The following is a 17,078-nucleotide window of genomic DNA, read 5'->3' as shown; positions in this document are numbered from 1 at the left end:
TGACCTTCTATGGCTGGACACCACAGGACTGTCTGTCACTCATGACACACCTGTGGCAGCTTCAGATTCTGAGCTCTGTAGGTGGCCTGTCTCTGTCTAGATCCTCTTCTCAGACTTTTTTTCTTATTTTCTTACTCTTATCTGTTAGTGGTAGCTGAGTGGCCATCAATCTGTCCCTCTGGCATTGTTCTTCATTGGCCTAGTTAAAGAGATGAGTGAATCGATCCAGAAGAAATCTATTTCTTTTCAATTATAAAAAAGTTTCAGCTTCCACCAGTCGGCCACCATTTTGCTGTCTTGTGAGGGCCAAAAAGGAGTTAAAATAAAATTCACTATATTCACCTGTCATCACAGCTTTAGGGTCCTCTTTAGTGGTTAAGTATACTATGCAGAGGCGGTTTCTGCACCAAAACGTGCAATACCTTATAGCCTGGTTTATGTGACGCCCTGGCAAAACCAGGTTGTCACAGAGCCTGCACAAATCCACCAAAGTGCAGGCCATTCTCCTCCTTGGCGCCAGCACAGTCCCCACATAGATGTACACCAGCCAATCAGGCCCTACTCACCCCCTCCCCAGGAAAATGGGAGGGATCGAGAGGAGCTTAGGAAGGGACAGAGCAGAGTTTAGCTTCAGTTTGAGCTGTAGTGAGTGAAGAGCTGACAGGAGGGAGTTGGAGCTCCCTGGAGAGGTTGGTAGTCGGGGTTGGAACCCTGAACTACCGGACTAGGTGGCAGTGAGGGCCACAGGCGACGGAGATCCGGTTGCGGGGAACCTGAGGCCGACTGGGGCAGGGTTGTAGCCCGCCGGTGCCGAGAGAGGGGTTTCCGGTCAGGAGGCCATTCAAGCGGACTAGTCCAGACAAGAAAGGGACAGACAGAGAGTGTGGAATAAAGAGCCCCTGACTGTATATCTGGGTGTGGGACCCGAAGACACCCACCAAAGTTGACCGGCTATTGGCAACTTGGTTTCCAATACAGACTGTGTGTGGTTACTGACCATCCAAATCATCAGCAGCTGATCCAGCACCACGACAACCGAACTGTGAGTTTCCTGCTCCCTGCAATCCCTCACAATCCCCAGGGCCCCGGGACTACACCTCCCCTACCCGTGGAGGGGATACTACCTTGCTGCCCCGCTCCATCAGCCCCGGGCTCCCACATACATGGCAGTGGTGGTGTCACCACAGGTGGCGTCACCGACAAAGACTCTATCCCCTGTAAATGACCCCTTTTCACTCGTGGGCAATGGACGGCTGCGCGAGCCTCGGATCCGGCAGCCACTCGAGCCACAGCCATCGCCCAGATCCGAGTGCCTCGAGCGGCCCCCCGGTTGTGATCTGTCCCCCGCCCGTGACATTTATAGGTCAGCTTCAGTCCTCCTTAATGGACACAATGGTCATGGGTGCATGTAAATAGAGGAAAGAAGATCCAAGCCAATGTTCAGGAAGCAGTAATCTACGGCAGACACATCTAATTTTCCAAAGTACTTTATTCCAATATCATGTGCAGTTAAAAGTAGTGAGGACAGAGCCGGGTGCAGGCCCCCTAATGGACGACGGCCGTTTCGCACGTCCTTGTGCTTCTACGGGTTCTCTTTAGTGATTAACATCAAGTGGTCACATGGGAAACAGGCGCCAAAAGAGCCAGAAACTAGAAAAACTGGCGGTGGTGGTGGGAAGGTGGTGGTGACCAACACGTTGGGGCCTAGGATCGGTGAGTACCATTTTTTTTATTACAATATTTTTTAACCCCTACCATTTCTTTATTACACTTCGGGGCTAGGGGCATAAGAAATTCATTTTTACGATAATCTTGGCATCTTTGATTCAGAGCGATTTTATTAAGGACCAAATCAGATCTGCCTGAAACTAATTTTGGGATATTCACAGAATTTTATGACAGATTCCTTCAGGATGGTGATGAGCCCATCTGGACTATAGAGAACTCGGTGACGCGCCTGTGTGTCCCGGTATGACGAAATAAACAGTTTAGAAACTAATTCCTGTAAATGTACAAGTCCCCATTGTATCTCCTATCACTTTCCGATAAACCTGTGCACTTATTTATCCTGGCACCGACCTTCCAGGAAGTTCAGGTTGAGTTAATATTGGATCCGTTATGGGGCAATGACACGTGAGCTTGTGCTTTATAAAGCAGAGACCTGATCACTGTCCACAGTCTACAGAAATCCGCAACCATGAAGGTGAGAGCGGAGCGGGGGAGGGGAGCCGTGATACAATGTTACCTGCTGGAAAGTTCTAAGTTCTACCATTGGCGATTCTCACATAACTGATTATATTCCATTATTTCCTCCTATCAGACGCCGCTGCTCAATGTCGTCCTCCTCCTGATGCTGACGAGAGGTCATTCTGCGCCTCTGAACCAGGCGAATCGTGAGTCCAGCTCCTCTACCCCAGGGATGATCACCAAACCAATCATCCAATTCTTCACTAATGGTTTAGAGATTGCAGAGAAATCTACAGAAACAATTTGGTTGCAGAAATGGATTACATTTTGGATACCTCTAGGAATGTGCCTCATATTCTCTGGGTCTGGGGTTCTTCTGGGATGAGATGTGGCCAGATGGCGGGCAGCGCAATTTCTTGTAGAGTCAGATGATTGTACATCGATAGGTGCTCAGGTTGGGGGTTTTACTCACCACCATTTATACGCTATGGGTACATTTAGGACATTTCATTGGTAACATTGACTCTAGGGTTTGTCCCTCTTGGGGCATCATAGTCAATATGTGGTCAGATATGGTATTCCGAGCTTGAGTGGTAGTGTCCAGTATAACTTACAAGATGGCCCTGGCTGGAGAGTGCCCACAGCCTCTTTAACATTAGAAACTTTACCCAGATAAGGCCCTTGACCAGATATCACATTTACAGTCTCTTTGTAGACATTGATTTCATACAATTATCTTTTGGACACTTTATCACTACAGCGCTCACATTGCCAAAACCTCAGCCATTTCTCCCCGGTGCTTTTTCCTCTGCTGACAGCGAGGCATTCTGTCTCTCTTTCTCCCTGTCTTCATCATGCTTCTACCTGTCCCTGTATCACACAATCTTGGTGGCAACTCCTGGGTTCATCTGGGTTTAAAAAGTCCAAGTGGCACCATCACTAGGCTTCTCACCTTCCTCACCCTCACTAGGCTCCTCACTCTCTTCAACCTTACTACACTAATCACCAGGCTCCTCACTGTCACTGGGCTCCTCATCCTCCTCATTCTCACTGGGCTCCTCACCCTCACTAGGGTCTAAATCCTCCTCACTCTCACTGGGCTCCTCACCTTCACTAGGGTCTAAATCCTCCTCACCCTCACTAAGCTCCTCAACCTTTTCACCCTCTTAGACTCCTCAACCTCTTCACTGTCACTAGGCTTCTCACCCTCACTGGGCTTCTCGCTCTGCTCACCCTCACTAGGCTAATCAACAGGCTCCTCACTCTTATCAACCTCACTACACTAATAACCAGGCTCCTCACTCTCACTGGGCTCCTCATCCACCTCACTCTCACTGGGCTCCTCATCCACCTCACTCTCACTGGGCTCCTCATCCACCTCACTCTCACTGGGCTCCTCATCCACCTCACTCTCACTGGGCTCCTCATCCTCCTCACTCTCACTGGGCTCCTCACCTTCACTAGGGTCTAAAACCTCCTCACCCTCACTAAGCTCCTCAACCTTTTCACCCTCTTAGACTCCTCAACCTCTTCACTGTCACTAGGCTTTTCACCCTCACTGGGCTCCTCACCTTCCTCACTCTCACTGGGCTCCTCACCCTCACTTGGCTCCTTATCCTCCTCACTCTCACTTGGCTCCTCACTCTCACTAGGCTCCTCACCCTCCTCACTATCACTGGGCTGCTTAGTTTTACTGGGCTCCTCACCTTCACTCTCACTATGCTTCTCACCCTCCTCATTCTCACTGGGCTCCTCACCCTCACTTGGCTCCTCACCCTCACTTGGCTCCTCACTCTCACTTGGCTCCTCACTATCACTGGGCTGCTTAGTTTTACTGGACTCCTCACCCTCACTCGCACTTTGCTTCTCACCCTCCTCATTCTCACTGGGCTCCTCACCCTCACTGGGCTCCTCACCCTCACTCGCACTTTGCTTCTCACCCTCCTCATCCTCACTGGGCTCCTCATGCTCACTAAGCTCCTCATCCTCCTCACCCTCACTAGGCTTCTCATGCACTGGATGTTCTCTTCCTCCTCTCCATATAGGCTGGCACTGCTTACCCCTCTAGGGACAGTCACAGAGACATTCTCTCCTGTGTAACCTGGGGCAACAGACCACTTCAGATTTGCCCTCTTCAAATGTATAAGTCCTGGGTTTAAACAAGCAGTGTAGCTCCTATCAGCTTTACATTCCCTCTGCAACTGACCCAGACCAGCCCTTATAATCAAAATGTATGGTCACTCTTCCAAAATTAAGTACTATAATCAATGATTACTGCGGTTTCCTCTGAGGCCGGAGAGAATTTCAGAATCTGGAAGGAGAATAGACCAAAACTGTCACATCTCCCAGAGCCTTCCACTATAAAATGAGCAATAGGCAATAGAGATATGAGGTTGTTCTCGTAGTTTTACATTTTAAAGGACATTTTTATATTGTAATGACAACAACATCTGCCCTAATCTTGTGTCCTCTCCTTCTAGTCAATATCTGCAGAGATACCTGCCATCCCCTGGACTGCTCGGATGTGTTTGCTCAGGGTCTGAACTCGGATGGGGTGTACCTCATATACCCCGGTGATGTAAACTCTTCCCCGGTACCTGTGTATTGTGACATGAGCAGTGATGGAGGACCCTGGACGGTGAGTACCTTGCAATGACTTTTGGGTAGCACATTTCAGAGAGTGGTGCAGCACGAGAGAAGTCTTATAGCTGGGAGTGGGAGGCTCAGATTATGGAGGATGTTAGTCTGAGATCGTGTTCCTTGCTGTCATTTGATGCACGTCTTAGCAACGTCTGAGTCTCGCTCTATAGATGACGTCTCTCCCACCTCTCATCTCAACGCTGCCCCCTGCTGACTCAGTGGGACTACAGCTGAACTGTTCATCTTGCAGGTCTTTCAGAAGAGGTTTGATGGTGGTGTGGATTTCTATCGGGGTTGGGAAGACTATAAGTTTGGCTTTGGCCGAGCCTCTGGAGAATACTGGTTGGGTAACTGGACCTTCCTCACTACTGGGGTCATTGGCTTCACATTTGGGGGGAACATAATCCTGACCCCTGGACATTCCTCTCTTCAGGTTTACAGAACATTTTCCTCCTGACCCAGAAGAAGAAGTATCGTCTGCGCATCGACATGGAGGACTTCGAGAACAACACACGACATGTGACCTATGACTCCTTCTCCCTCTCGCCTCTGGCCGTCAACCCTGACGAGGACGGGTACAAGCTGGATATTGATGGGTTTAAGGAGGGAGATCCTGAGAAACGCGCTGGTAGGTGACAGACGGGCGTATGTAATACCCTGCCATTTGCCAAACAGTTCATATATAATACGGTATTGTATAACAATGCAATACAGTGGCCAAAAGACTAACAGCACCATGCCGTGCAAAAATAATACTGCTATAAAGTATCTTATAACAATGTCATACAGTGCCCAAGAAGCATAAAAGCATGATACTGTGCATAAATAATACTGCTATACAGAATCTTATAACAATGCCATACAGTGACCAAAAAGAGTAACAGCACCATACTGTGCAAAAATAATTTTGCAATACAGTATCGTATAACAATGTCATATAGTGCCCAAACAGAGTAACGGCATCATACTGTGCATAACTAATAGCATCACACAGCACCATATATAAAAAGTAGTGCCATAAAGAAGCAAAAAACAATAATTATGCCATACAATGCTAGTATATAGTAATAGCGCAATACAGCGACCAAAGTATGAAAATTAAATAAAAGGTACATAGGTAATTTTCAAGAAAATTATTCAGTTAATTTTTCTCATTGACAGGAAATTCTCTACCGAATCACAATCAGATGAACTTTTCTACCTACGACCGGGACAGAGACATCTATGCCGCCGGTAGCTGCGCAGTGATGTATCACGGGGCGTTCTGGTATCACAAATGTCATGGCGCCAATCTGAACGGGAAATATCAGCAGGGAGTCACCTCGGAGTACGCCACCGGCGTTGTGTGGGCCACGTGGAAAGGAGCTTATTATTCATTAAAGAGTAGTGAGATGAAGATTGCGCCAGTTAAGTCAGAAGAGCAGTGATGGCGGCACAAAGTCACATGACCGAAGTGAGGGAAACCGGCAGAGAGTAGCGGATCACCGGCATCATGTACATAGCGTCACCACAAAACAAATGTATTTATAGAACTGGACTCTATCTTTCATTTTTTACCATTCAGTAGATGGGAATATTTTTTTTCTGTCCCAGATGTGCTAGTGATTGCTCCAAAGTCTCCACCACATGGTCTTGTCCTTGGTTCCACCTTTGGCAGGGATCCGTCTTGGCCAACCTCAGGATCCTCTGCTGATCTAATGGATCAGTCCAGTCCTCATCTTGGCCCATAAGAACCAGAATGAAGCAGAGCATGGTTTTGTGCTATGTAGTAGTATGAAAGTTGGTGTCTCCCTTCTCTGCTAAGGACAAGAGAAGGTAAGAGTCGGCTGTTGGGTTGTGGAATGGGCAAGAATCGAGGAATGACAACCAACCGGTTAGGGATAAGGGGACTGGCTATGTGTTTTCACAGAGAGAAATAATCAGGGTAAGCGTCAGACCCACAGCCATGACGGAGATACAGATGATGATAATTGTGCTTGGATCTATCATGGAGGCTCCTGTCACAACCAGTCATGGCACTAATGTTCATGGAAAATACCAGCATGGCGCCACCAGTAATTCAGCTCCCCCCATCATATCAAAAAGCCAACTATTCCCTACAGTGGCCAGAGATGAAGATTGTGCCACCATCTGGTGACGTCAGTAAACCGTAACCGAGATCTATGACTACAACCCACCTCCCTGACACACGACCAGGCGAGACTGAGCAGGAACTAGTCCTGATTAAGTCCTGGAAGAAACCTGAGCAGGGAGGAAACAATTCTCTGTTCTTGAATCTGTCCAAACGATCATGGAGAATGAACGGGTGAAGACCACAGACAAGATTGGGTGAACCCTCCAGATGTGGCCGACTCGGGTGTCTCGTCTTATGTTGTGGTGTCACCTGTGCATATCGGCTCATATTATACACTGTGTTTACATCAATGTTCTCTGTGTAATTGTCGTAATAAAGCAAATATTAGATTATCACAAAGACCTTTTATTGGTTATTATTAACCAGTCATTGTAGGGTAAGAGGATGTCTTATAGACTGGGATAATCTACTGGTCACCCACTTTATGATCCAGGAGGACAATGTCTCCCTCTGATACAACCACAGAGGACAATATTGTGGCCACTAGTCAAGTAATAGTAGCCACTTAAAAAGTCATGATGCCCCCTCTAAAAGTACTGATGTTGCCTCTCATAAGTATAGTAATTGGAGCGCGCCAGTGCTCTCCTCACCTGCAAACAGCTGGCGGCACCTCGACATTAGGCCACTGTCTTGACCTATCAATGGTTGGATGTTGGATGGAGGGAGGATGAGACCATTATGGTGAGGGTCCAAGAGTTGGAGAAGGGGTGAACATATCATTGGTGGAACCTGTGCGACTGCACAAGGGCCCGAGAGGTAAGGGGGCCCATTATTAACTCTATTATTTCCTAATTTCTAAAGGGCCCATATATTGTTCTTGCATGGGGGCCCTTTTCTGTCTGTGTCCACCAGTGAGTTGGAGGAAATACTAAAAGTCTCAGAATGTCATTTCATAAAGAAATTGAAGTTTTTCCACCTCTCCTCAGAACCATTGTTACACCTATATAAAATCCTAATTCAATGTCCCCGACAGCCATAGATTCTTACTAGCCCATGACTGTTACCATGCATCATGGTCTGACCTCATATAGTGGATATATCCAGGTGGACCAGCACTGGTGACCATGGCTGCAAACAATCAATGCATCATGGTTGGGCCTCATATAAGGGATATATCCAGGTGGACCAGCACTGGTGACCATGGCTGCAAACAATCAATGCATCATGGTCAGACCTCATATAGCGGATATATCCAGATGGACGAGCACTGGTGTGTTACGGGGGAACCGTCAGATTAGGACCAGGGGGTATATATCCCAATCGCCAGTCGGGGCCCACCGTGCTCCAGATGGTAATGGAGATGCTGGCACCCTGTGGGTTAGGTGGAGACTATAGAGCTGGATGGCTCTGAGATAACCCAGGGAACCGGTCACGTGTGTAGTGACACGTCAGACCGGACGACAACCCAGTTAGCGTTTCGGTGGAATTGGCGCAACCCCGACCACGTGTGCAGGGAACACGTCAGGCCGGATGGTGATCTGGTAGCGTTGACCGAGAAGACCGCTGCGACAGCGCCCTGTCGGCCACGTGTGTCAGACACGACATGCCGAGTGGTCCTTCGATTAGCGTTTCTGGTCACTACTCGAATGGCCACGTGTATAGAGGACACGTCAGGCCAAGATGTCACACCAGTAGCGTTGACTGGGAAGCCAAGGAGGATAGTAGGTTCACACACCCAATCCTGGAACACCCTGTTAACTCCACAGGGGTCCTGGGGTATGCTGTCCGTGCGCGTAGGAGGCACAACCGGACAGGTGGTGCAACAGGTGCGTTGTCCGTGTGCGTAGAGGACACTTTTGGACAGGTGACGCAGCAGGTATGCTGTCCGTGTGCGTAGGAGGCACAACTGGACAGGTGATGCAGCAGCCGCAGCCCAGTTAACGCCACTGGACTGCTATAGCACAACAGGAACGGTAGCAAGGAAGCACGGCGCTTGACCCTCATGTACTGAGCCACGAATCTTGGCATTACAGGTACCGTTCGCCTAGCCCTACCTACCGCTTCCAACAAGGCTTATGCCACCATGAATTCTAAGTGAAGACTGCGCACCTCCATGTTGTCTCCAGCCCCTTTTATAACCTAGATCCACCCCAAACCCAGGGTGGGACCACCAAGGTCCAACAGCAGAATGCCATTTCATCAGCGACGTCACCAGCGGCCTATCCGGAACCGCCACGTCATTGATGACCTCATGGCAGCCACGCCCCAAACACATCACCAGTCATCGTCTGACGACCAATGGTGAGGTGCCAGATCATAGGGGCGGGCCTCTGCGAGCCAGTCCGGAGTTGCCACGTCATCATGACACCTGACACCCTCTGCCCTATCAGGGCCTGCCACCTCACGGACATGCTCAGTGAGGTCCTTACCGGACCTAGCCTCTGATGCACTAAGTGCCTGGGCATGCTCAGTAGCCTGAACAACAGGCTCAGAAATCAGACTATCTGCCTGAGCATGCTCAGTAGGCACATCCCAGAACTTAGACACAGCAAGAAGTGCAAGTACCTGTGCAAAGAGGATGTTAGGATTAATTGTGAGAGCATGCTCAGTAGCCTGAACTGAGGACTTAAGCCCGCTTTACACGCTGCAATGTATCTTACAATGTGTCGGCAGGGTCATGTCGTAAGTGACGCACATCCGGCATCGTAAGGTACATTGTAGTGTGTGACAGTTACGTGTGACTGCGATTGAACGTTAAAACATTCATCGCACGCACGTCGTTCATTTCTCATGAATTGAACGTCAGATTCTTCATTGTACCCGGGGTAGCACACACCCCAGGAATGATGAACAGATCTTACCTGCGTCCTGCGGCTCCCGCTGGCAATGCGGAAGGAAGGAGGTGGGCGGGATGTTTACGTCCCGCTCATCTCCCCCCCTCCGCTTCTATTGGCTGGCTGCCGCGTGATGTCGCTGTGACGCCGAACGTCCCTCCCACTACAGGAAGTGGACGTTCGCCGCCCACATCGAGGTCATATGGAAGGTAAGTACGTGTGACGGGAAGTTACTCGTTTGTACGACACGTTCAACAAATTGAACGTGCCGCACATACGATGGGGGCGGGTACGATCGCATACGATATCGTATGCGAAATCGTAACATGTAAAGCAGGCTTTAGTCTCGGAAATGACACAATCAGGCTGAGCATGCTCATTAGGCAAAACACCGGACTTAGACTCTGGCTGGGGTGAATCAGCGTGCACATGCGCACTAGCCGCCTCTCCACACTTAGACGTGGTGGAAGGAGCAGCCAACTGGACGACCCGAGGGACGGCCAAGAAAGGCAGCCGACGCCTGGGAGGAAATGGAACCGCAGCAGGCTGCTTGCGTCTATGGTGGTGCCGGTTCGTAACACTGGTGACCATAGCTGGAAACAATCAATGCATCATGGTCTGACCTCATATAGTGGATATATCCAGGTGGACCAGAACTGGTGACCATGGCTGGAAACAATCAGTGCATCATGGTCTGACCTCATATAGTGGATATATCCAGGTGGACCAGAACTGGTGACCATGGCTGGAAACAATCAATGCATCATGGTCTGACCTCATATAGTGGATATATCCAGGTGGACCAGAACTGGTGACCATGGCTGGAAACAATCAGTGCATCATGGTCAGACCTCATATAGGGGATATATTCAGGTGGACCAGCACTGGTGACCAAAGCTGGAAACAATCAATGCATCATGGTATGACCTCATATAGTGGATATATCCAGGTGGACCAGAACTGGTGACCAAAGCTGGAAACAATCAATGCATCATGGTCGGACCTCATATAGGGGATATATCCAGGTGGACCAGAACTGGTGACCATGGCTGGAAACAATCAGTGCATCATGGTCAGACCTCATATAGTGGATATATCCAGGTGGACCAGAACTGGTGACCATGGCTGGAAACAATCAATGCATCATGGTCTGACCTCATATAGGGGATATATCCAGGTGGACCAGAACTGGTGACCATGGCTGGAAACAATCAATGCATCATGGTATGACCTCATATAGTGGATATATCCAGGTGGACCAGAACTGGTGACCATGGCTGGAAACAATCAATGCATCATGGTCTGACCTCATATAGGGGATATATTCAGGTGGACCAGCACTGGTGACCAAAGCTGGAAACAATCAATGCATCATGGTCGGACCTCATATAGGGGATATATCCACATGGACCAGCACTGGTGACCATGGCTGGAAACATTCAGTGCATCATGGTGACAGAGATGGGGACTGGCTTTTCTATTGAATGAAGCCCCCTTCATCCTCAGCTCTGGACACATGCTGTTATAAGAAGCCAGAAGTGGAGTTGCCCAGACTCGGTATGACGGCAACTTAGGGTAACTTTCTAGAGTGAAGAGAGCCATATTTCCTGTAAATGCACAAGCCCCGCTCTGTCTCCTATAACTTCCTGCGCAGTCTGAAAGATTTCATTATCCTCTTCCTCGGCGCTGACCAGGAAGTTCACATTGGGTTAATATTGGGTCTTGCACGCGGGTAATGACTTGTGATCTCGGCCATTATAGAGAAGAGACCTGGACGCCATCTCCAGGCTGGAAATTTCCCCGACAATGAAGGTAAGATCAGCGGTGGAGGGGGCCGATGATACAATGTTACCGGTGAGAGCCGAGTCCTGATGATTTAGGAGCTCATTATGAGACCAGACATGAGTAAATCCTGCGCAATCTTCTCCTTCTGTCTCTGGATTCGTATTATTGACTCCTCAGATCTATTGCTGGAGATGTTAATCCGTAATAACGTCTATACAATTCTCCTCCAATCAGAAGCTGGTGCTGAATTTTGTCTTCTTTCTGCTGCTGCAAAGCGGTCATGTGACCCCAGGATCCGCGCCTCTGAACAATGCGAGTCGTGAGTATAGCGCCACTGGAGATATATTAATGATTGACTTTATCATTATTTTAGGGTAAAGTGTAATAACATCTTCAGATATAAACGCTCCACGGAGCCGTCTGACCTCATTTTGTGTCCTTTCCTCCTAGTCAATAGCTGCACATGTTCCTGCCAACCTCTTGACTGCTCGGACGTGTTTGCGCAGGGTCTGACCTCAGATGGTGTGTACCTGATATATCCCGGTGGTGTGAGCTCTTCCCCAGTGCCTGTGTATTGTGAAATGAGCAGTGAAGGAGGACCCTGGACGGTGAGAAATTAGAGTTTCTTCTGAGCAGTACAATTCAGAGAGCTGGTGCAGCTGTAGAGAAGTCTTGGAGATGGGAGTAAGAGGCTAAGATGCTGGAGGAAGGGGGTATTAGATCATTACCTATTCCTATACTGTCATCGGATTCATGCTCCAGATCATTAGCAAAACAGATGAGACACGTAGGATAGTAGACAGAGATGAGGAAGAGATGTATTGAGGAGCAGCACTGTGGAGAGGACAGGCAGCTGATAGTCAGATGAGGAGGAGATGTAGGGCGGTGCAGAACTGTGGAGAAGACGGGCAGGTGACAGAAAGAGATGAAGAGGAGATGTAGGGCGGTGCAGAACTGTGGAGAAGACGGGCAGGTGACAGAAAGAGATGAAGAGGAGATGTAGGGCGGTACAGAACTGTGTAGAGGATGGGTAGGTGACAGAAAGAGATGAAGAGGAGATATAGGGCGGTGCAGAACTGTGGAGAAGACGGGCAGGTGACAGAAAGAGATGAAGAGGAGATGTAGGGCGGTGCAGAACTGTGGAGAGGACGGGTAGGGTGATAGACAGAGATGAGGAGAAGATGTAGGGGGGTTCAGAACTGTAGAGAGGATGAGTAGGTGATAGAGATGAGGAGGAAATGTAGGGCGGTGCAGCACTGTGGAGAAGACAGGTAGGGTGATAGACAAAGGATAGAGAGGAGATATAGGGTGGTAGCGAACTGTGGAGAGGACTTCTACGATTACAGACAGAGTGGAGGAGGAAAAGTAGGGAAGAGCAGAACTGTGGAGAGGACAGTTGGAGTGATAGACAGAGATGAGGAGATGTTGGGCAGTGGAGAACTGTGGAGAGGACGGGTAGGTGATAGACAGAGATCAGGAGGAGATGTAGGGCGGTGCAGCACTGTGGAGAGGATGGGTAGGGTAATAGACAGATATGAGGATGAGATCTAGTGAGGTGCAGCACTGTGGAGAGGACAGGTAGAGTTGTATACAGATATGAGGGTAGAGATATAGGCCGGTGCAGCACTGTGGAGAGGATGGGTAGAGTTGTATATAGAGATGAGGAGGAGATGTAGCGCGGCGCAGAATTGTGGAGAGGACAGGTAGAATTGTATATAGAGATGAGGAGGAGATGTAGTGTGGTGCAGTACTGTGAAGAGGATGGGTAGAGTTGTAAATAGAGATGAGGAGAAGATGTAGGGCGGTGCAGCACTGTAGAGAGACCAGGTGGTGGTAGACATAGATGAGGAGGAGATGTAAGGCGATGCAGCACTATGGAGAGGATGGGTAGAGTTGTATACGGAGATGAGGAGGAGATTTAGGGCAGTGCAACACTGTGGAGAGGACGGGTAGAGCTGCATATAGAGATGAGGAGGAGATGTAGTGGGGTGCAGCACTGTAGAGAGGACAGAGAGGTGATAGATAAAACTGAGGAGGAGATGCAGGGCGGTGCAGCACTGTGGAGAGGATGGCTAGAGATGTAGACATATGTAGAGGGGTTCAGTTTCAAAGCATTGTGGGAGAGTGTGAGGTCTATATTGATTTTTTTTAGCAGATGAGCATCCAATGTAGTGATTAGTGACACAGAGGTGAGGGTAAGAGAGTAACTTTGATGTAAGTGACCAGGCCTTTAGTGCTGGGGTCAGTGATCATTGCCGCTATTTGGGAATGCGGAGGGAAGGAAACGTGAGAATGATTTATGTTAGATTAATGGGTAGTGAAGAGACGAGTGTGGAGAAACAGACGTAGGGACAGAAATGATTGTAGAGTATCCCCGAATCAATGGGTGATACTGGTATATAATGTGTCATGTGTGACAAATGTAGGGTTGTCCTGAGAAGAAAAATACTTGTGGTAAGAGGACAACAGGAGAGCAAATGAGGTCAGGTGAAGGCCAGATCATGAGTATCTCTGCTTCTATGTGCAAAAGAATTAGTAAATTTGGAAAGAGTTAGGCGGGCTTTACACGTTGCGACATCGCTAGCAATTGCTAGCGATGTCAAGCGCGATAGCACCCGCCCCCGTCGTACATGCGATATATGGTGCTTGCTGCCGTAGCGAACATTATCGCTACGGCAGTGTCACACGCACATACCTGGTCGACGACGTCGCTGTGACCGCCGAACAATCCCTCCTTCAAGGGGGATGTGCGTTCGGCGTCACAGCGACGTCACCACGACGTCACTAAGCGGCCGGCCAATAGAAGCGGAGGGGCAGAGATGAGCGGGACATAACATCGCGCCCACCTTCTTCCTTCCGCTTTGCCGGTGGACGCAGGTAAGGAGATGTTTGTCGTTCCTGCGGTTTCACACACAGCGATGCATGGTGCTGCAGGAACGACAAACAACATCGTATCCGCAGCAGTAACGACATTATGGAAATGAACGACGTGACATAGATCAGCGATTTTTTACGCTTTTGCGCTCGTTCATCGTCGCACCTAGGATTTACACATTGCGATGTCCCTACCAGCGCCGGATGTGCGTCACAACAACCGTGACCCCGACGATATATCGGTAGCAATGTTGCAACGTGTAAAGCCCGCCTTATGCGGGCTTCACACGGTACGATCTATCGTGCGATTGCATGAGCGATCGCACCCGCCCCCGTCGTTTGTGCATCACGGGCAATTAGTTGCCCGTGGCGCACAAAGTCGTTAAACCCCCGTCACACGTACTTACCTGCTGAGCGACCTCGCTGTGGACGGCGAACATCCACTTCCTGAAGGGGGAGGGACGATCAGCGTCACAGCGACGTCACACAGCGGCCGTCAATAGAAGCGGAGGGGCGGAGATGAGTGGGACGTAAACATTCCGCCCACCTCCTTCCTTTGTGTATTGCCGGCGGGAGCCGCGGGATGCAGGTAAGCTGTGTTCATCGTTCCCGGGTTGTCACATGGAGCGATGTGTGCTGCCCCGGGTACAATGAACAACCTGCGCCATTAAAAATAAACAATTTTAAATTTAAAGATAGAAAATGAGAGTCAGACGGGGGCATTGAGCTGTAAATAGGAATGGTGGTGTCACCCGTAATGAGGAATCTGGGAAGAAACACGGTCAATACACCGGTGGGGCAGCCGCGGGGTCCAGTGTAGAGAATGAGAATGACCTGGAAACTCCTTCGCCCTGGACAGTAACAGGTCTGGGGATATGTTAGAGCTGGGGCAGGAGACAAATCGTTATCAGACTGTTAAAAAACTTGTTTCTGAGAGAGATTGCAGGTCAAAAAGAGCTTCATCAACTGAGTCATGAAGAGTGATGATGAGCTGTTTGAGAACTCCAAATGCACAAGAAGCATCAGTTATATCTCCTGGGTTTTTCTATGAGGACTCATTATGGTCATCTCCTCATTTCTAGGTGTTTCAGAAAAGGTTTGATGGGAGCGTTGACTTCTATCGTGGCTGGAAAGAATATAAGAACGGATTTGGTAATGCGGATGGAGAGTACTGGCTCGGTAAGGTATATAACTTGTCTGTTATATATGTTTTATCCTTTTTTAATCCTTGATATGTATAATGACAGTACAAGTCCTCCTGCCACCACCTCCAGGTCTGAAGAACATTCAACTCCTCACCCAGAAGAGGCCATATCGTCTTCGGGTTGACCTAGTAGACTTTGACAATGATGTTCGGTCTGGGACCTATGACACCTTCTCTGTGTCTCCGTTTGCCATTGATCTAGAGGACGATGGGTACAAGCTGTATATCGGTGCATTTAAAGATGGTGACCCCAACAAACCTATCGGTAGGTGGTCCACATCTTCAGGAGTTTTTATGGTCTTTGTTCTATGTCCCTGCCCTCTACATCTTCACTCCTGCTGCCTTCACTTTGATGTTCTCCTTACAACCTTGACTAGTGAGGTCATTGTATCATAGAAGGAACAAAACGGGAAATATTATGTGAGGGTGACAAACTAAAAGATGGACACAAGGTCCAGGCAGGGTGAAGAGTTGACCTCAGATACTTCACACTTCTTAATGTTATCTTTTTTTTCTATAATCTCAACAGGAGATTCACTGAGAAGTCAAAACCAGATGAAATTTTCCACTCATGACAATGATAGAGACACGAGTACAGGTAACTGTGCAGCCAATTTTCGGGGAGCCTCCTGGTATAACGCTTGTCACATGGCCAACCTAAATGGCCTCTACCTGAAGGGCAAAAATGACCAAAATGGAAAGGGCATGACTTGGAAATCATGGAAGGGGCAACTCTACTCACTGAAGTCATGTGCGATGAAGATTGCGATCAACACCTAAATCCTGGATGTCTCATCGAGGTTCTAAAAGGGAATCTCCACGAGGACGAGAAAATCAGAAGGGTCAACAAAGCCGACGAAAAGCCGACAATGCAGCTGAATACACTTACATCTTTGGAATGGGACTGGATTATGTTCCTTCTGTGAAAAACCAAGACTTGTCTGTTAATCTCTTTGTATTATCAGGATCTGTATTAATTCTTCTGTATGTGTATAGGGATTGGATGGATTTAGTTGTGTACTCTACCTACAGAACATGAGAAATGATGGTCAGTGAAGCATTGGGGGGGACACATTGGGGGATGTTCTTTACAAAACAAAGACTTTGATACTAACAAACATAAAACTATAAAAAGAGTGAAAGAAAATACATTGTGTGCAATAATAAAAGTAATTATTGTAATTATTCCTCTTCTGTCTTGTATATAAGTCTCATAAACATCAGTCTATAGAATAAATGAGTCCTCCTATAATCTACAGATAAATGAGTCCTCCTATAATCTACATATCAATGAGTCCTCCTATAATCTACATATCAATGAGTCCTCCTATAATTTGTAGATACATGAGTCCTCCCATAATCTATATATCAATGAGTCCTCCTATAATCTACATATCAATGAGTCCTCCTATAATCTACATATCAATGAGTCCTCCTATAATTTGTAGATACATGAGTCCTCCCATAATCTATATATCAA

The 17,078-nt window shown here is 48.3% G+C and overlaps 2 protein-coding genes across 2 annotated transcripts; both read left to right on the top strand.

Moving 5' to 3' along the window:
• The first annotated feature begins 2,324 nt into the window (after positions 1-2,324).
• On the top strand, positions 2,325-7,273 carry LOC142246558 (microfibril-associated glycoprotein 4-like). Its single transcript, XM_075319626.1, has 5 exons — positions 2,325-2,393; positions 4,668-4,825; positions 5,078-5,174; positions 5,261-5,455; positions 5,989-7,273. The coding sequence occupies exons 1-5, from the start codon at positions 2,351-2,353 to the stop codon at positions 6,252-6,254; spliced, it is 759 nt and encodes a 252-aa protein (XP_075175741.1). The 5' UTR covers positions 2,325-2,350; the 3' UTR covers positions 6,255-7,273.
• A 4,092-nt stretch (positions 7,274-11,365) lies between these two features.
• Positions 11,366-16,784, top strand: LOC142246557 (microfibril-associated glycoprotein 4-like). Its single transcript, XM_075319625.1, has 6 exons — positions 11,366-11,547; positions 11,755-11,839; positions 11,971-12,128; positions 15,477-15,573; positions 15,669-15,863; positions 16,128-16,784. Exons 1-6 carry the CDS (start codon positions 11,542-11,544, stop codon positions 16,376-16,378), a joined length of 792 nt encoding a protein of 263 aa, XP_075175740.1. The 5' UTR covers positions 11,366-11,541; the 3' UTR covers positions 16,379-16,784.
• The last annotated feature ends 294 nt before the right edge of the window (positions 16,785-17,078 follow it).

This window comes from Anomaloglossus baeobatrachus, chromosome 7 (genome assembly GCF_048569485.1).
Source record: "Anomaloglossus baeobatrachus isolate aAnoBae1 chromosome 7, aAnoBae1.hap1, whole genome shotgun sequence".
Classification (NCBI taxonomy): Eukaryota; Metazoa; Chordata; class Amphibia; order Anura; family Aromobatidae; genus Anomaloglossus; species Anomaloglossus baeobatrachus.
This window is presented reverse-complemented; position numbering and strand designations above follow the sequence as displayed.

Excerpts from the sequence above, each read along its gene's own strand:
- LOC142246557 (XM_075319625.1), top strand. Across the intron at positions 11,840-11,970 it reads GCCTCTGAACAATGCGAGTC|TCAATAGCTGCACATGTTCC; the intron begins GTGAGTATAGCG and ends CTTTCCTCCTAG. Across the intron at positions 12,129-15,476 it reads GTGAAGGAGGACCCTGGACG|GTGTTTCAGAAAAGGTTTGA; the intron begins GTGAGAAATTAG and ends CCTCATTTCTAG.
- LOC142246558 (XM_075319626.1), top strand. The coding sequence starts at position 2,351 with ATGCTGACGAGAGGTCATTCTGCGCCTCTGAACCAGGCGAATC. Across the intron at positions 2,394-4,667 it reads GCCTCTGAACCAGGCGAATC|TCAATATCTGCAGAGATACC; the intron begins GTGAGTCCAGCT and ends CTCTCCTTCTAG. Across the intron at positions 4,826-5,077 it reads GTGATGGAGGACCCTGGACG|GTCTTTCAGAAGAGGTTTGA; the intron begins GTGAGTACCTTG and ends TTCATCTTGCAG.